We start from the raw sequence: 20,979 nt of genomic DNA on the forward strand, positions 1-20,979 counted from the left end.
CTGCTATCATGCTCTCCTGTGTTTGGCTGCATCTGCTATGTATGAACAAACAATAGTTGTATATTTTAAAAGAGCTTTTTTGTTCTTTTTTTGTTGGGGAATTTAGTGCTTATGTAAAATGGCAGACTGACAGCCCCAAAGACCAACGTCTCCAGTTATTTTCAGAACAGATGGGTAGCAGAAGTATATGATTTACCTTCCCCCACAACATATCTCAGTCCTGTTCAGAAAAGAGTACGTGGGGGGGGGGGGGGGGGGGGGAGGGGGAAAGATGCCCTGCATGCCCATTAATCCTTGACTTATCTGAGAAGACTGGCAACCACAATACCAATTATAGAAGGCAAAGACTTTACATCCCAGAGTGGGTCCTCTTGTCCATTCAATCTACCCTTAAAAATATTTTCATATGTATTTACTGGTCTCCATTTGCCAACAATTACCACACAGCAATGATAGACACTACAGTTATCTCCTATTTTAAATAAAGGGAAAACTGTAATATCCCAAATATCATTGCATGGGAAGTATTGGCAAACATTGACTTTTACTGGTTACCACTGTATCAGGATTCAGCAGAGCCCATGTTACCAGCCAGTCAATGTCCAAAAATATATTTACTACCATGGCTTTTTTCTTTTTCTAATCCATTGATAAGCATTTCTAGTTAGGCACAAACCAGAGTCTTTGTGATTGTTTAGTGGAAAAGTAGTATACCTGATCTGAAACTTTACTTGACTTGTAAAAGAATTGGCAGCACCCAACAGAAGCTTTGCAATCCAAAAGCACTAATTCTTGTTTTGTCTGTTTTTTTCTACATTTTATTTCAAGTTTTTGATGTTAACATTATATCACTATATTTATAGTAAACACTCGAATGGGAAAAGTCCCATCTGTAAGCAATTTCCATCTTAAACATGATGCAACTTGCTTTGCACAATACACTCACAAAAACAATATAACATCCTAAAGTCAATTAGGGCCATTTAGGCATAACATCAGCTGATCGAGCCCAGAGCCCAAAGAATTACTGGTCTGAGGTATTTTCCTAATGATCAGTCCACACTGTTTTGAGGACGGTGGTATTTTTCTAGGTAAAATACACCCATGAGTTCATACACAATAAGAGGGGGGAAAATGACTACAATAAGGGTGTGGCTTAAAGTAACAAAGCAAGAAAGTTTCAAATGAAATCTCTGATCCTAGATCAAGAGCTCTCTGACTTAAATGAGAGTATGTCTACACCAGAAAGGTAAGTTGGCCTCTATTAGGTTGACTTACAGCCACCGCAGTAATGCATGTCCACACTAACCTCCTTGGACTGGTGGTGCGCATCCTCACCCAAGGCTTCTCACCTCCCGGGGAGTAGTGGGGGAAGCCAGCCGGGGTTTCTTGCCCCTGAGGAGTGAGGTCCAGCTGTCCTGGCTTCTCTCTCCAACACCCACCACACACGGAGTCAGGCAGCCTTATCCATTCCTCAGCTCAAGGAGCCGTGAAATTGACAAGGCTGTCCGACTCCTGGTGGGGAGCGGGTGGGGTCCAGCCACAGCTCCCAGCAGGAGACAGGATCCAGCCACCCAGCTTTCCAGCAGAATGGGGGCAACTGGGTTCTAGCTGCCCAGCTTTCTTGTCAAGACATCCAAGAACCAATGTAACACATTGTCTACACAGAAACTGTGCCACCCTAACTACAGTGACATAGCCCTCTTGTGGAGGTGGAGTTATATGTCGGTGTAGTAGGGCACTTACGTCGGTGGGAGGAAGGCTGTGTGTACACTGATATAATTAAGATGACGTAAGTTGCCTTATTAGTCTGTATGAGCAGATCATGAAGCAGGATCAGGACTTTTGGCTACAACCCAATTCTCTATGTACTCTGATGTGTCTGAATTTTGCAAGGTTCTTGGAGTATAGCAATCTTGCATATGGAGTAAGGGGACTCAGTTCTGGACAAGCAACAAGGGAAAAGACAAGATTAAGCAAAGCCTCACCATTTTCACATGTATTTGTCAGAGCCTTCCCACCGTAAGAGAAGAAATAAAACATAAAACACAAGTTAAACAGATAAGAAGGACCAAACCAAAAACAAACGCTAACCCCACCCAGTGCTAAACCAGCTTCCTAAAACCTGTACAAACAGAAATTACTATGAAGTGCATGGTGGGTAATGCTTAGTCAATCTGAATTATTTGTCCAGCAGTTAGAAATTACATTGGTAGGAATCAGGAAAAAAACAAGAACAGTTGGTATTACACCTAAGCATAATGGCATGACACAAGAACATGGTGATGCTTTTACATCAATATTTTTAATTTTACTCGTAAACAGCTTTAGGCACACACTCCCTCATTTAAATGTCAAAGCTTGAAGAAGAATCTCCAGACAGAGATTAAGAATCTAGTACTGTATTACAAGCAGGGTTTCAGAAATCCTTTCAAAGTTCAGCTTGAAGGTCACACTGTTCCAAAAGATGTGATTAAACCCTTCCCCCATCTAGAACTAGAGCTGGCTCCTAAATAAAGGAGTTGCTTTAATAGTTAAAACATCAGCCATTCTTAGTTACTGTTTTCCCTAATAATCTTACTTTATAAATTACTACAGGAAATGTCTCATTTTGTAAGCTTGCATGGAAATTAAAGCAAAGTCTATCTGTTAGCGCTCAGTGAAGAAGACCCAACAGACTCAAAATCTTGCTCTTGTACTATAAATGACAAAGTAAATTTGAGTATTATGAAACAAGAAATACAATGGGTAGCAAATACAACTATGCTGGCATCAACGTAGTCAAGTGCATCAGTCCTATAGACAAATACAATTTATTTCAGTATACTGCAAGTCTCTAAAGAGAGACTTTACAGAACATTATATGTGTACCTCTTTGCTTTACCTATAATTTGAACAATTTTTAAATTGAAAGTGTCACTGTAAGTAATAAATAATAGTAGAGGGAGAAAGAAATTAAGTGTTTGCAAAAGAGTATCTCCTTTTAACTCAGTTAAAAAGCTGTAAAGAGTCAATGAAGCAGACACGCACAGTAAGGGCTGGTCCAGGTGGCAGGAGCTACGAAGCACATGGCTCTCAGACCCAAAGCAGTAGAATGCATGGAGGGATACAGAGGCAGAGAAAGTGCAGCTATAAAAGCTCTATGAATTAAGGGTATTTAAGAGAAGTAGTTATGAGAGCATTGCACATGAAGCACTAAGTATAGCAGTAGTTAAATGTTGAAGTAAAACAGAGGCTTCTGACACAAGCAAAAACTGTTTATTACAAGTGGATGCCATGAATATTATTCACCATGAAAATGATGCACAATAAAAATATATTTTTCCTTCCTCTTGAGGGTTTGAAAGTGCTCTGTTGCTGGCATCTTAGACTCTCCATTAAAATACCAGTAGTGGTGGAGCTTAGGTGAGTACTGTTTGAAAGCACGGCCTAAGTGGATAAAGACTGACATCACTGACAACTTCACTGATGAAGTCAGTATTATTTATGAGGGGATAAAATTCAGGCTAAGATTTTCAAAGCTGCACTGGGGAGTTTGGACAACCAATTCCCATTAATTGTAACGGATAGGCATCTCTGAAAGTCTCAATGTTTGGGTTGTGATTGGCTGCAATTCTACCAATCATATCAGTGGTCTTATAAGTAAAACTATTCTCACATTTTTCTTTTATTATTTTTTCCACTATCATGATCTTGCCCACTGGCTTCACAATTGTTCATTTAAACCAAAGGAAGAGGAATCACTTAGCTCTTCCTAGGGAATATACTGGATTTGAATCTAGATTTCTCATAAGCTTTCCAGAGGAAGAGAACAACTCAGTTATCCCACCTAATGGTTATGACCAACTGTAAATTTTCATTGTGAACTGGAATAACCAGCAGTTCTCCAAAGTGGAAATGTTGGTTCCCACTAAATAGTGTTTCTCACTTTTTTTTTTAAATGTTACTGTGGGGAAGACAACAAACAATATACTGTTATGGTAACAATATGGTTGCATCTGAAGAAGTGGGTTTTTTACCCACAAAAGCTTATGTCCAAATAAATCTGTTAGTCTTTAAGGTGCCACTGGACTCCTCTTTGTTTTTGTGGATATAGACTAATACGGCTACCCTTCTGAATATGGTGAAATATCCCTATAAGGAATAATTGTAGAAACATTGCATGAATTTAGGAGATAACATTGTTAATGCCTAGACATTATTTGAATTTTGACAAGACTGCTTTGAGTTTAGTGCTGTCAATGGGAGTGTCCAGATAAATACAATATATCAGAACTTATGCTAGCCTACAGATTAAAAACCTATTTATTGTAAGGCCCTGATCCTGCAATCAGATTGACCCATATTGACTCCAGGGGATGGATCACTTGAAGATTGCCTGTTCTGTTTATTCCCACTGAAGCACTTGGCATTGGCCACTGTTAGAAGACAGGATACTGGGGCTAGATGGATCTTTGGTCTAACCCAGTGTGGCCGTTCTTATGTTCTTATACAGTGACTATACGCAGGTCCAATTCATTAGAGGCCAGTTATTTGTACAGGCGATGCAATTCCAAATCAAACAGTAGTACAGAATGGTACCAGTACAGACACTGATAGCATCTTCTCACATCAGAATCTCTACGAACTAAGTTCAGCTGATGAGCACCCCAATTTCTCCCCACCTCTGGTTACAGGGTGCCAGAGCAAAGATTCTTCTGAGTTGGGAACACAACAAAACATTTGTATCATCACCACATCAACGCTACATTATACCACATTACAAATGAGCCCCAAAGGCCCAACTGCACCAACTAGTGATCTCATTTCAGCTGATTCAAAAGAATTTTAATACTGTATTTGCACAGCCTTAGGAGCTATAAAAATTGCTCTAACCGTCCCTCAATATTAAAAAGAAAAGCGAACCCTAAAGACAGTTTCTTCTTAGCAAAGATATTATGGACAAAAAAAATTACATTAATGTAATGTTATGTTTGAGATTTTAAGCACACAGAAGTCAGGCAACCAAATTAAATTTACCATAGCAGCCTTAATTGCAGTGTGGATTCTTCAAATTGGTCTTTGTTTAGCCTGGTGTTGAGTGAGATACTGTATAGTCTTCACTTGCTGCTATAAAATCTACTTGCGGTATGCCTTTGTTTCACTATTTTCAGTGTTTCCTAAGTATAACTTTTTGCGAATAGGATGTTAGGAAACAACTTTAAAAAAGGAGGGTGGGATTCTCTACAGTTTAAGAGACTAGAATTGTTCCTCCCCCACATTCATTCTTCCTTGTATCTCTTAAGAGGCTTTGATTTCAGTGTTAAAGTACTTCCACTCTCCCAAGAGCATGAGCAGAAAAGATGGGATTCCTACAGACAGATCAGTAATAGTATCACAGTAACGATCCTGGCTCTAGGGGAGATTTTTCACAGGCACCCAAAGAAGAGTTATTTGGGCATAAGCTTTCGTGGGTAAAAAACCTTCAGATGCATCTGAAGAAGTGAGGTTTTTTTACCCACGAAAGCTTATTCCCAAATAAATCTGTTAGTCTTCAAGGTGCCACCAGACTCCTTGTTGTTTTTGTGGATACAGACTAACACGGCTACCCCGATATAAAGAAGAGTTAGGTGCCCAACTCCCATGAAAAGTCAAGTCAATCGGAGCTGGATGAATAACTCCACTTTGCGCCTCTGAAAATATTCCCCCTTTTAACTATCTTCAGATTCTAGAGAGTTAGCTACCCTATAGCCAGGAAGAAATGTCTTCCAGACATTAGAAAATGTATCATATACCATTAACAGACTTCTATAACTGTGCCAGATTCTATCAATGTGAAGAACACCTTGGCTTACTATGCATCAGAATTAAGGGTACATCTACTCTGCAATCGGGAAGCATGAATGCAGCACATGTAGACATATCTGAGCTAGCTTTGATGTAGCTAGATCAAAGCTAGCTCAAGTAACAATAGCAGTGAAGCTGAGGCAGCATGGACAGCAGAAACACGAGTACCTACCCTGGACAAACGGGGCTAGACTGTGCAGCCACCTCCACTGCCATATCTTTACTGCCATCATTACTTGAATTAGCTTTGACTTATATGTTTACAAATGCTACAGCTGCACCTCCTCATTGCAGTGTAGACACACCCCAAGAGCCACCCCTGTTCCCACTGGAGTCCATAGCATAACTCCTACAGATTTCAGCAGGAGCAGGATGTGGCCTTAGATACTTAAGCATAATTAAAGACATGATGCCCAACTTTAACTTCAAGCATGGATGCTGATAAACTGGAGAGGGTTCAGAGAAGAGCCACAAGTACAATCAAAGGATTAGATAACATGCCTTATAATGACAGACTCAGACTCAATGAGCTCAATCTATTTAGCTCAACAGAGAGACAGTTAAAGGATGACTTGATTACAGGCTATAAGTATTTACGTGTGGAACAAATATTTAATAATGGACCCTTCAATTTAGCAGAGAAAGGTATAACATGATCCAGTGGATAGAAGTTGAAGCTAGACAAATTCAGACTGGAAATAAAGCTTAGATTGTTAAAAGTGAGAGGAATTAACCATTGGAACAATTTATCTAGGGTCATGGTGGATTCTCCATCATTCACAATCTTAAGATTGGCTGTTTTTCTAAAAGCTATGCTCTAGGAATTATTTTGGGAGAAGTTCTATGGCCTATGTTATACATAGGGCTCTACCAAATTCACAGCCATGAAAAACGCATCATGGACAGTGAAATCTGGTCTCCACCCGTGAAATCTGGTCTTTTGTGTGCTTTTACCCTATATTATACAGATTTCACAGGGGAGACCAGCGTTTCTCAAATTGGGGGTCCTGACCCAAAAGGGAGCTGCAGGGGTGGGGGTTGCAAGGTTATTTTAGGGGGGTCATAGTATTGCCACTCTTATTTCTACGCTGCCTTCAGAGCTGGGTGGCCGGAGAGCGGCGGCTATTGGCCAGGAACCCAGCTCTGAAGGCAGCATCTCACCAGCAGCAGCAAAGAAGTAAGGGTGGCAATACCATCCCATCCCATCTTTACTTCTGCGCTGCTGCTGACAGCAGCTCTGCTTCGGATCTGACTGCTGCTCTCCAGCTGCCCAACTCTGAAGGAAGCCCACTGCCAGCAGCAGCACAGAAGCAAGGGTAGCAGTACCGCAACACACACACCCTTACAATAACCCTGCAACACCCCCATAACTCCTTTTTGGGTCAGGACTTCTACAATTGAAATTTCAGACTGAAAGAGCTGAAATCATGGAATTTACCATTTTAAAAATCCTATGACCATGAAATTAATCAAAATGGAGCATGAATTTGGTACGGCCCTAGTTATACAAGAAGTCAGAATAGATTATCACAGTATTCCCTTCTGGTCTTGGAATCTATGAAACCAGTGCCATCAATTCCTGCTTGTTGTAAGTAAAAAGAAAACTGAGTTGAGTTTATCTAATTCAGATTTCTGTAATGAACACATTTCTGTTTTTCAAAACAAACTACATTTAAGCAGGCTTTTAAAGAAGGCTTTGTTTCACTACAGCAACAGACTCATGAAAAATGAAATGAGTGTGTTTAAAAAAATTTCTACTGCATCAGAGGGTGACTTATACAAGACTTTAGCTCTGAGATGTAAGGAAATTATCAATTGAAAGTTAAGAACCATTGGGAATACGAGAAAACAACTAGATGGCACTATTTGAGAAATCTAGAGTTAACTAAAATTGTCTACGATTTTGTCCGCTTTTACGATTATAAAGGCCAAAATGTAATTAGCTGCTGGAAAAAAAAAAAAGTCACAACCTCTCCCATTCAAACTCAGGTTATGCAAAGCATATCTCTCTGATGAAAATATTGTACAATTGAGACCTGTTTATATAAAATATGAAATCAAGCAACTTATGAGGATGGAAACATTTGAATTTCAAAGCTGTGTTTAACCAACAACAAAAGAGCCACATTCTTTCCTTGAAATATTTTCCCAAACAAGATGCAGTGGAAAAACATCTAACCAGTTACTCCTGCATTTCATCCCCAAGGTGACACATGGAAAACACATCATATGAGGTTTCTTCCTCATCAAACTTGACCAGCAAGTCCTTTTCGCTTCTAATTCAAGGACATTTTAGATACAAACATTACATAAATCCTTTGAAGTACTCCTACATGTAAACATAAATACTGCATGACAGAGTCATATCATAAAGAATGTATTCAGGGTTGTTGTAGCCATGTTGGTCCCAGGATATTAGAGAGACAAGGTGGGTACGGTGATAGCTTTATTGGACCAACTTTCTGTTGATTAGAGAGACAAGTTTGAGCTTACACAGAGCTCTTCATCAGGTCCTTAAGAAACTTGTCTCTTTCACCAACAGAAGTTGGCCCAATAAAAGATATTACCTCACCCACCTTATCTTCCCAATATCATAAAGATGGCTAAAGTGAAATATTTTAGAAGATAATGGATCCATAATCTTTCTTAGAATCCAAAATCAAAGATTTAGGGTAGACACAATAGGGCAATGCAGTTTCACTTCAGGAGATCTGGCTGCACATCTGAATATGATGGGAAACCCAGACTTGTACATCAGGGGTGTTACTCACTTCATCTCATGACTAATACAACTCTAAGAAACTCTTAGCAAAGCCTGTAGATGTTTGCATCCGCTCTAAAGTTAGTGCTGGTAGGGCATGACTCTGCAAGATGGTAAGAACTTCCTCGAAGATGCCCAGCATCCTCAATTCCTATTGAAGTAAAAAAAAATCCCTCATTTTTGTAATGATATTCGTATAAGATAATGAGAAAAATGGTATAGTAGTGCTACTTTGCAAGAAGTGCTGCTGTTTCCTTTACTACGAAACCATGTTTCTGAAATACCACCCTGAAGCACTATAATATAACTCTTCTGAAGAGTTATGAGTAACTCTAAACTGCTAATAAAAGAATGTGGTCATAAAATTAGCATTAATAACATGTTAAGCATTTTGAAGCATTAGTTGCACCAGCACTAGTAGTAGTCATTAGTGTACTTCAGGAGGAACATTGCAATGTTTTGTGTATATCTAGCTAGTAGTAGAAGAAAAATATGTGAGGGTTCTTCTTCATTTTCCAAGTCAAAACCAGCCAAATCAAATTTACATCTAATAAAGTATTTTATATGATAAATAAAACAGCATCTACACAAAAGACATCTGTGGCCTTCAAAATCCCATTACAAGGGCTTAAGACAATTTGGTTTTCCTCTAGAATGGAAGAGAACGGTGCCACAGTTGTAATTTTTAGAATAGCAGTGGGTACTACCTTTCATTTACAAACAACCCAATCTTCCTCTGCCATTCCCCATTCAAAGAATACTTTCTTACTTGGATCATTCAGAGTCCAGTATCAAAGCAATCCATCACTGACTGAATGCACTACAGGCTGCAGAACAGAAGATTTAGAACCAGGATCTGAAATGAGTCAGAACCTGCCTTTCCAAAAAGAAAAAAGGAGAGAATTTAAAAACCATGTACATTTTAGGAAGGCTAAAATTTTATTTTAAAAATTATCACTGAGGCTTGGATATTTATACACAACATAAAGATGTTAATTTAGAATTAATTGAAGCTGTTCAGAATCGTGTGGGCAACAGTGAAACTGACAAGAATCAGGCAAATTTCTATGATGCTGCTGGAGGAGCAATGAGCTGCAGCAGGGGCCGAAAATTGAGAGTCTGACTACTGTAACTATTCGTATTACCATAGCACCTGCAGCCAACATTGTTGATCAGGACACTATTGTGCTAGGTTCTTTACAAATACAGAACAAAGAGATGGTCCTGGTCCCCGGCCCTAGGATTCAAAATTGAGGCCAAGAGGGAGTCAGACTAGTGGGAACACCTTACCATCATAGCAACTAAAAGTCTGGTAAAGGAGAGAGTAGCAGAGACCCACCCATCCCCCAAACACTGGGGTTGTAAGGTAGGACGGAAAATGAAATAACTGTCCATCTCTCTTCCGGAATCCAGAGGGATGAGAGTGTGCATGTTCACAAAGAAGATTGGGAGGAGAAGGCTGCAATTTATCAAACTGTTATTTATCAAAGGCTGATACAAAATCTGGAGCCCCGATCAAGGTCCAGGGGCAGCACCACTCTAATAGAAATCCCCACACTTCCCGCTCCTCCCTTTTCAATGAATGGTGATTGAGAGGTTTTTGCTTTGCTTGGCATTGCCCTTGAACCCTGGGCCTCCCCCAGCTTTCAAAGTGGTCTTTGGTTAGTAGGTTCAGTCCTCAGACTATTATACATCTGTCAAAGTATTCAAGCCCTATGTTTGAGTGGATAGGCATGAATAAGTAGTCAGGAGAGGTTAAAGAGATAGTTTAGAAAAGGATGAGGTGAAGATAAAGAGATTTTAGGGAGAAGTAGGAAGAGGCAGAAAGTACAAAGAGGAAATAACAAACATTATGTAGTGAAATAACAGTACAGCCCAGTCCAGTTCCTATGACTTGGGATTTGTATCCCTATCGATTGTCCCATATGTTCCTCTCCAGTAAAAAGTATTTTCTCCTGAGTTTCCATGGAGTCTCTTCAATAGAAATCTACACCACAATATCTGTCACCCAATCTATCCCTTTCATATAATTTACGTAGCCTGTGTTTTACAGTTTCTCATTGACTTTTGTCAGGCATCCTCAGGATTCAGAAATACTTGTTATTTCAAGATCCTCTTCCATTGCCAAGCATCCTAGTGGGTTTGCTTTTAAGCTTCACACATTCTTATACAGACGTTTATAGGGTTTTTTTTGGCCATGTGCCTACTTTTATTTAATTCCCCATTGCTTTTCTTGCATTTACTGGAGAAATGGTGGGATTATACAGTTTTGGGTAGTCAGGCATTCTGCAATGTACCTTACGCTTCAGCATCATACGAAACCTATTAATGGGGTTTCCCATTTTATCTGCTGCCTTCCACAAACTACTCTTCTACCTTTGAAGGCCTGACATGAGTTTTTTAAACAAGAATTCTCTGGTTAAACTAGATGTAGAGGACTGATAGTGTGGTTGAACTCTGATGGGAAAACTCCTTCCTAGCTAATACTTAGTCAACAACTATGATTTTCATGCAAAATGCTAATATCATTATCCAGTTAGGCTGAGGTGACCAAAGCTAAAATATAATTCAGAAACTTTCACTAAATTCTTTTTTGAACACATGAACAATAAAGATAGAGTTTTGAGTTTTCTAAAAAACTTTACCTAAAGTTGTACACATTGTTGGAAGAGAGAAAATAAATTTGCTTTCAAAGACAACGTTTGGCTAATTTTATGTAGCATAGGGTTACAAGCACTTGCTTTTCTTTCACTAATACTTGGTAAAAAAAATTCTGAATTTCAAAACTGATGAAATTTTAAAAAATTCAAAATATATACACCTCTACCCCAATATAAGATGACCCAATATAACACGAATTCGGATATAACGCGGTAAAGCAGTGCTCGGGGGGGGGGGGGGGGCTGCGCACTCCGGCGGTTCAAAGCAAGTTCGATATAACACGGTTTCACCTATAACGCGGTAAGATTTTTTGGCTTCCAAGGACAGCGTTATATCGGGGTAGAGGTGTATATTTTGCAAACCTTCCCTTTCCCCCATTTTTTGCTAAACCACCTTCATTATAAAAAGCTGATCACCTTCCTTCTTTAGAGTCTATTCGCTATATTGAACTTTATTGGTTTTTGATGAAAGTTCTGCAAACCTTACAGAACTGACTAACCCATCACAATTGTAGTACTATCCTTTCAAGATCCAATCACATTGCATTAGCTTTCGTGTAACTTTTGAAAGACTGCAAACTTTTTTTACAGAAACAATGGGATAAAATTCTGACCTCACTGAAATCAATGGCAAAAATTCTCACAGGTTTCAGTAGGGACAGGATTTTTCCCAACATATTCCAAATGGATCATCACCTCATCCATAACCCAAAGTCAAAAACTGGCTCAAAAGACTGAGAACAAGATTACTTTGATATAAATTAACATCTACCAAGCACTATACAAATTCATGAAATAACTGAAATCAATTCACCTGTTGTTTTTACCGGATATATTTTAAGAAACTGTTAATGAAACTGCATCTATCATGAATAAGGCTACTTTTTAGTCACGGGTATTTTTAGTCACAGATATTTTTGGGAACTGCAGCCAATGGGAGCTGTGGGGGCAGTGCCTGCTGGCGGAGGCAATGTGCAGAGCTGCCTGGCCACACCTCTGCCTTGGAGCTGAGCGAGGGGGATGTCACTGCTTCTGGGGAACCCCCCAAATAAGCACAGCCCACAGTCCGCCTCACCCCATCCCATGCCCCAACCCCTGACCCTCCCACACCCAAACTCTGCTGGGGGGCGGGGAGGGGACGGTCCCAAGACCAGCACCAGCCAGTACAACTGGCACAGGGACTGCCTGAGCTGCCCCTGAGCCAGGTGCACCGGCCACTGCAGAAGTCACGGAGATCACGGAAAGTCACGGAATCCGTGACCTCCATGACAAACTTGCAGCCTTAATCATGAGGTGTACATTGAGTAAGAGTTCTGCTGAACTGCTCAGGCCTGTCTCAAGTTTCTGTAATGAATGAGCCACAGGTCTAGGGTCATGCGCATGATGACAAAGCACACCGTAAGAAAAGGACAAGAATACATAGAAAGGAGCACAGCCCACAAGAAAGGCACCTAATAACTTGTTGCGAGAACTCAAGAGCAGTGAGGTAATACTGGCTCACTGACAACAGGCTGGTTATATCCTTCTAATCTATTCATGACTAAACTTCACTTCCCATTCACTTGTTCTTTCCCACTTTTTAAACACATGCAGCTAAAGTGGCAAACACACTGCAAAGACACAAGCTATACTGAGTAAAAAACAAACCCAAACGCTACAAAAAAAACAAAAACGCACAATCATAACATTCAGCTTGTTAGTTAACAACATATTTTAGCAACCCTGTGATAACTTATTACTGTTACCAGAAGGCTGTTGCTGTTTTAATTTTTTGTCTGTAATTGGTACCATTACTGTAACAAGATATATTTGAGAATCATGTTAGAATAGTGGCAACAGACACAAGGCAAAACTCTTTGTATTACATTGATAGAGAACTTAAATAATACATTGATATGTTCAAAGCTACCTAGGGGGTTTAGTCACACAATTTCTATAAGTGGGAACTGTCTGGCTAGTTCCTCTGGCTGGCTTTGTGTTTTTATTTTTTTATTTTATTTGTGTGTTGTTATTGTTTGTTTAAAGAACCAATGGTCGATCAGGCCAGGTACCTATACGTAACTGAGTGTGTTGAGGGTAGAGGGAGGAGGAAAGCAAGGCAACAGCAGCAAAACAGTGTTCCTTTTTGCTAGTGACAAATAGGATTCTTCACACAACAACATGAGTTCTACTGTATCATTTTAAAACAGTGACAGGTGCCAAGGAAAAAAATATTAAGTATTGTTTCAGCATTACACATACTGTTTAAAAAACTACATGCACATCAGTCAAAGGATACATCAGTCAAAGCAGAACCCTGTGACTTCTGAGAAGAGGGAATTTTTAGCCTCTCTTCTGAGCCAAGCTTAAAGATGGATTCCTATGAGTCACAAGCCATTTTATTCATTCTCTCTTATCTCAGTCCTCCTGTTGGCACAATGTGAAGAACGATAATACATTTCTAGTTATGTTTTTGCCATCAGTTTAAAACATTACAAGATACTGTCCTGTGGAAAAGTTTCTAATGTTACCATGACTGTTTGAGTAAGAAAGCCTTCACTATGTAAATCAAGGCAGAGCTATTTAAATGACACCATAGATAGACAAACCAAAGTAACACACATTCTACTTAACATAAGACATTCTGCACTCTTATGTGTAAAAGCCCTTACAGAAAAGAGAATTCCAATGTGGCATTAAGCTCCTTCCTTACCCGAAGTACCAGTGGGGACCTCATAGAAGGACAGGGGAACCAACTCAGCTTTTCCAGTTTATTTAAGCCCAAGCCACAGGGGGGGCAGAGAGCAAAAAGTTAATACAGCCCAAAACCATATTCACTTCCATTGCTTTCCCCTTCACGCTGTGGAATCCCTTTCATTACACTATTATAACATCTAGGAGCCCATTGTGCTAGGCACTGTACAAACACAGATCAAAGACAGTCCCTGCCCAAAGAGCTTACAGTATAAGTGTAAGACAAGAAACAGATCGATATAGACATATGGGGGAGTACAAGGAAATAGTGAGACAATATTGTCAGCATGATAGGCAGTGGTCTCAGCACATCAGCAGCCTAACTATTGTCGAGCTTTTAGTAGGCATCCGGGCAAAGGAGAGTTTTAAGGAGGGATCTGAAGAACAACAAAGGGGTAGATTCTGGGGCAAGCCACTCAGCCAGGCTTAAGAGAAACAGCACAGTAAATAAAAGCTCTGTGTAGCTTGAAATCTTGTCTCTTTTACCAACAGAGATTAGTCCAATAAAAGATATTATCTCACCCATCTTGTCTCTCTCTAAACCTTTAAGATGGCAAATTTCTGCCTACTGAGAAAAACAGCTAGAAAAACAACCACCAACACCCCCCAACAACAGGATACTACTTGTCCATGTTCAGAATCTTCATTTCAACATGTAAATATTCCCTAAAAATGCTCTAAAGCCAGAGAGCGGAACATACAAATGCAGCGTTTTAGGGAAGGTTTGATTTAGATAGTACTATCCCAAAGAGCAGCTCCACTCGAAGGACTAAATCAAGGGTTTGAAGAGAATTGTGAGGCATAAAGTAATTCAGGTGTGATTCTATGGATTCAACTACTGGTTTTTATAGTTTGCTGCTTTTTCCTAGAGATGGGGTTATGTAAATGAACAATAGTAATGACGATCATTAAGAGGACAGGCTCTGCTCCCCCGTGCATTTCTATCAACAAAGAATGAAAAGTTCACTAGCTAGAGATCATATTGAACTCTGTGACCTTGGCTACACTGGCGCTGTACAGCGCTGCAACTTGCTGCGCTCAGGAGTGTGAAAACGCTCCCGCCCCCACCCCCCCGAGCGCAGCACTGTAAAGCTCTAGCGTGATCAGAGCCTGCAGCGCTGCAAGCTACTCCCCTCAGAGAGGTGGAGTACATACAGCGCTGCGAGAACTCTCTCGCAGCGCTGGCGGCGTGACTACACTCGGCATGTGTTAGAGCACAATATTAACAACCTGTGAATCAGCTATTTACCTTAGTGGTCCTTTTTCTGCACAAATACAGCATTTTACCCACTAATATAAAGTTAGATTTATAGTTACTAGCAAATCTGCACTTTATTTTGGAAAAGTATTACTGGTAAGTGTTCATTTCAACAAAAAGCCTTAATTATAATAGACAACAGAGTCTCGGTCTCTCTTTTCTAGAGAACACATGTATGCTAAAACTCACAAATATAAGATTTCATTATCCTGTGTGTCAGGAGACAAGATTCATTTTTTTAAAAAAAATTCTATATGTACATACAAAAAACCAAGATCAACTGAGCCAAATCCTTGGCACATATATTCTTGATCTTTTCATCTAGCTGTAGTGTCAATCAATCAGCCATTTTGCCAGCCTGTCAAATGACTAATGGTACAAAATGATTGGTTTATACTTGAGGAAACAAAAAAAGTCTTCCTACAGATTTCTGTACACATGGATAGCCATTAGTCTGAAAAATAACTCTGATACCCTTGAATCATTAAACAAAAAAAATTATTTACATTTATATCAAGTCTTTAAAGCTACAGGATTCAAAAATTCTTTATAAAAATAGTCTCTTCTCCCACTGCTGAAATGCAGCTACTTTTGAAATGAAATAGCTCTACATAACCATTTGAGCCAGAAAATATGGGAGAATTATTTTATCTAGTTAGAACAGAGGAATTTTACATCAAATGTAGATATTCAAATTACAATTTGCCCATTACACTTATTCTTTGTATTTTCATAGCACCTAGGAGCCCTAGTCATGAAGCAGGACCCCATTGTACTAGGCACTGTACAAACACAGAACAAATCAAAACACCAGGCACACACGCCCATTAGAAAAGTATTGTGGAATTTTTAATGGAAAAAAGTAGTCAGGACTCTGAGTCTGCTCCTGATCTAAAGGTGACATCTCCAGTTGGAGCTTTCCTTCACTAATGATTCAGAGTGAAGAGTTTCACCTACTGAATCAGCAACACTTCTTGCAACAACCCAGGTTTCACTTGGAGGTCTCTCATCCCATTATGAACCAGGCCCAATCTTGATTAGTTTACAGAGAGCTCATAGCTCAAAGAGGTATAGCTGCAGGCACTTGTTAAAGCAATTCTTTTAAGTAGTATCAGCATTACAGTGCATCAAACTCTCTAAGCATACACTGCAAATGTTTCACATACGTTATCAGTAAAGTTATCTCGATCATGTTAATTCCAGGACGATTTGTGATTCTTTACCTGTTGTTAGTATTGCAAATGAACTGAATTCCAAATTGATATTTTCTACCCATCCCCTACATCCAAACCTGGGAATGACAGGTACGTTTTCTGATTATTATCAAAAAGACATTTTAAAAGAGAAAAGTTAACTATATTTAAAACTAGCTAGCTATCAATAAAGATATTATTTTTAAAGGCTCACCCATGACAATATTGAGGTTTTCATTCTTAAATTCAGTGTTTGCTTGCTTGCTTCATTTAAAAAAAAAATGAGATAGTTAAAAGTCACACCTATACAGAGAGTGGTGGTCCAGGTAAAGTAGAGATTCTGCAAGTTGCTATAAAAAGTCAATCCTCTTCCTCAAGGTTCAAAGTTACCATATTAGGCAAAAATAAGTTGCCTTGGGGGCAAATTTTTGGAATGCTCTAGAAGACATGCACAGAGCTGTGGAAGAAATACAAAGCATAATGCTAGTACTTTTTAATGTAAAGATTTGCAAAACCAGACTGAAAATCCCTAATTTTGCTTTCAGGAGTAAGATTTTATTGTCAAGTGAGGATACTAAAGACACTGAAAAAATACATTTAAGTATTAGTCAACAATGCAGTTGCATATGGGTGGGGTGAGTTTCAGAAGACCGACTATGTTCAAGACCTGAACAAGCTGTATCATGTACCATTTTTCTTCATGATCACTGCATCAAAAAAAAAAAAAAAAAAAAAAAATAACCTACCACCACCCCACACACACACTATTGGTGGGTGAACTCAGAAGTGTGCTCCTGTAGGTAGGTAGAACCTTAAGTTTTCTGTTTCGGTTGCAGGGTAAGAAGAAATATTGAAATGAGCCAGCTTAATCATCCAGTTAAGTGGGATACGCTATTAGTACTGTTATTGGGTATTAGTAGGATGACTCTAGTTTGACCTTTCTTTGCATGTTGGATGAGTAAAATACTTCCTGCACCCAACATTCCAATGGATGTTATGGCACACATACTTATCTCCCTACTGAGATTTAAACATAGATTTGCTTCGGTTTAGCATGCCTTTCCCTCAGTGCATTCTGGTAGCTTGGTAGATTGTTAAACTAAAATTTAGTCAATTTAAAAAGAAAATCAGGACTAGTTTTAGAAATTACCCTTGCCCGAGAGTCTCCCTTCTCTTTTTATGTGTTTTCGGGAAAAAAATATTTCTATTTTTAATCTTGTTCAGTTATAGTAATCTTAAGTACTGCTTTTCAGACAGAGATGCAATTTTTAAGCCAGCTGTGTCCCTTTATGTAGTCGTTGTCCTGTGTATGGTAAGGAAAAACAGGGAAGCAGACATATAGCCCACAAAATTCTTCCATGAGATATATGGATGCAACTGCCATGGACATCTTGGTCATCCTTCGTTCTCAAACAACAAGGCTTGGGACATACATGTAAAGACTCCAAACGCTTAAGCAGATTTGTAGCTTTGCTTATGAGAAATGTCCTATTACATTAGTAATGTTATGGATGTGCATTTTTGCAGAATCATGCCCTTGTCTGCCGCACAATGTGAGAATCTTCAGATTAGGAACCACTTCAGCTTCCACGAGTGAGAATCTAACATAGTAACATAGTCCTCTTCTTTAGGATCCTGAAATTTCTGAGTTCTTGGGCCCTAAAACTAAAGGTGCATGGTTGGAGAAAAGGTACATAGATGATAGACACTCACTTTTCTGTTTAGATAAGCCCTAATTTGGGAAGCCCAGAATACATAAACTTGTAAACCCATACAGAGAGAGAAAAAAACCTACTTAGTATGACAATAACAATAGAAAAGTTCTTGCTCTGGGATGTTCAAAGATTTGCTGACCTCTCACATTCTTTATGTACTTGTAAAATAGGAACAGGCAAAATGTCCCTGGAGCTGGCAGACCAAGAGTTGTATTTCTCCCATAACAAAGCTTCAGAAAAATATATTTTGACTTTTTTTTTTTTTTGACTAAGGGTCTGTTTTTGTTTTTTGCTTGCATAACCAGACAACTGCCTTCATGGTTTTTAAACCATCAGTTAAATCCTGATGTAGTTGTTTGTTTAAGAAAGTACAAGGGAATTCTTGGGTCAAAACATATACCACAATTGTCAATTTTTTAGAAAACACATAATAATGCACCCTTGTCAAGTAAGTAATGTGTGCCTAATACATAGCATGTATATTTCAGTTTAATAGTGAAACACAGCATACACATACATAAACACTTTTTACCCAATAGCCTTTTCTTTCTCTCATACAACATGTTTAATCACATTCCACCAGAACTTTTGTTTTAAATCAGATTTAAAATACTATGCGAAATAAATATTTTGTAAAATTAACAAAATCCCCATGGAAAACTCAGAATCAGGGCAATGAGTGCTAGCCTTTACTTGGAATTTTCCTGGCTTGTGTCAAAACTTTAATACAGTACAATAATATAAAACCCTGAAGTAATTTCTACTATGGATGGTGGAGGAAAATGTTCTTTCATTCCACTCATTTTCTCAACATTTCAACGGTCATTCAGAATTATTTGAAAGGTTTTTGATGGGGAGAAAAAGAAAATTAAAAGCAACGAACTGTTTTCTAGAAGTTTAAACCAGCAACATTTTGAAAGTTGTAAAGCTGACATGCTGTCGCCAAAAATAGCTATTAGGTACAGCCTTATAAATGGGTTTAACAAAAAGAATGGTTTCTCCGAACATACATAACTGTGCAATGAAATGTCAAACAAAACCCTGTCAAATATATATAGCAGGATTGATGTATATAATTGAAGAGTATTGCAGTGGTCTGATACAATTACACTATAAAAAAATTACATAAGTAGTGAATAAACTAAAACTATAGAAGTACAGCTAAAGCAGGTGTGCCCCTAGGTTTACTTTTCCAACAAGCAATAGAATACAACAGCCTAATAGTTAGGGAAGTTTATTGCTTTGTTTATTTACATTCTCACCCGCCCCTCGCCCCCTCCCCCACCCCACACCGTTCTTCTATTACAGGTGCAGGCCAGTGCTAAAGAGGAGAAATGAGACAAGAAACAGCAGTACACTACTGGGGAGAGGGGAACTGTACCGTTTGGACAAGGAACTAATAAGAAGGTTAAGGAAATTATGAACCCATGATGTGATCAAGCAGGAACTACGAGCAACAGGCAAATGTCTTCCACTGAAGCAACAAACTAGAAAACTCCAGCCGAGAAAGATCCCCCTTAAGTTCACTGGCACACTGCAATTCACATTAGGACCAAGAGCAACAAAAAATGACATTTTTATCATGCACTTTTCTCAAAATTGTTGAGCAACTTTCAAGCTTCTAAGTCTGATCATGATATGAGAAGCTTGTTAAAGAGACTGGCCGTTTTCAGCAAGGGTCGATACAAGTATAGTGTTCCCATGACTGTCATTCATTATGCCAGCCTATTGTTTGGGTGGTGTAACGACTACAGAGATATGGTTAACCTGAGAGGTGGGGGAAAGGAGAGATTACATACAACGAAACGAAAGATAAGAAAAATGGGGAACGTGTCAGGTAACAGCCCTCGCTCTCCTGCAAAGGTATCTTACCTTGGTGATGATGAGAGGTTCCCCATGCTCTCTTCCTCCTTTTAAGGTAAAGCCCCAAGGAGCCCCTCCAGTCAGCAACACTTCCACCAATCTGTACCCATCCCCTCCTCTCTGCTCCACCATCATCATCATCATCTGCCCCTGATCCACAAACACTGCATTCAGCCGGGGATCTTTGTCTGGAAATCTCTCCGGTCCGCCTCTGAACTCCACGTTCTCCATGGCGCTGCCGAGCTGCTGCTTCTGCAGCTACTCTAAAGGCAGGTTCCTGCCCAAATGTCTCAGCTTCTTCCTAGCCGGATCCAGCGTGCTGCGGCTGACCTAGGAACCACATACCTAACAAGAGTTTCAAGCGTGGTCCCACGGGGGGTGGAAGTGATCCACCCCTGCTCGCCTCCTCCTCCTGATCCCGCTTGAATGTTGCAAGCGTGGAGGCCACAAGTGGAGGGGAAGAGCTGGGGAGTTTGCGAAACTGCTCTGTGCCCAAACTTGTGGGGACTTGGCAGCCGGCAGGCAGAGTTCACCCTGGCACTGCAGTGGGCTTGTTCGCAGCTGGAGGAGGAGGAGGAAGCAGCTGCGATCTCCCTCCTTTGGCTCCCCCCAGGGGGGCAAATACTGCAGAACAGGGAGCAAAGTCACAGTGGGATTCGCAATTCCCCCCTGTGTGGGGGGGGGGGGGGGTTTCACCCGGGCGCTCACACAACGGGGAGGGGGGAGGACCCAGGCCAGGGGCCCGCACTGGAACGGGTGGAGGGGCTGAAACACGCGCGGCGAGGTGGGGCCAGACAAAGGCAGAGGCCGGGCAGCAGCGGGAGGGCAACGCAGCGGCTTGCCCGGGCAGGACGCAAGGGGCATCAGTGGCCCGTGGCGCCCTCTCCGCATGCACGAGTGGGGAGCGGGGGAAGGGGGCAGCTGCACCGGCACACAGGGGGCTGCTCCCCACCCCGGGCTGGGGTCTCAT

At 40.2% G+C, this 20,979-nt stretch overlaps 1 protein-coding gene across 3 annotated transcripts in view; it reads right to left on the reverse strand.

The window, feature by feature from the left end:
• The window catches only part of SHROOM2 (shroom family member 2), a 196,310-nt gene extending 175,762 nt beyond the window's left edge, over positions 1-20,548 (reverse strand). For 2 of the 3 annotated variants that reach the window (XM_034757287.1, XM_034757266.1), the window contains exon 1: positions 20,019-20,547. In XM_034757287.1, coding sequence (XP_034613178.1) covers positions 20,019-20,240 — 222 coding nt within the window. In that variant the 5' untranslated portion in view covers positions 20,241-20,547. Of the gene's footprint in view, positions 1-20,018 lie in introns of all 3 variants that reach the window. The other variant, XM_034757277.1, reaches the window with a different exon arrangement.
• Positions 20,549-20,979: the final 431 nt, after the last annotated feature.

The sequence above is a fragment of the Trachemys scripta genome, chromosome 1 (genome assembly GCF_013100865.1).
Source record: "Trachemys scripta elegans isolate TJP31775 chromosome 1, CAS_Tse_1.0, whole genome shotgun sequence".
NCBI classification, from domain to species: domain Eukaryota; kingdom Metazoa; phylum Chordata; order Testudines; family Emydidae; genus Trachemys; species Trachemys scripta.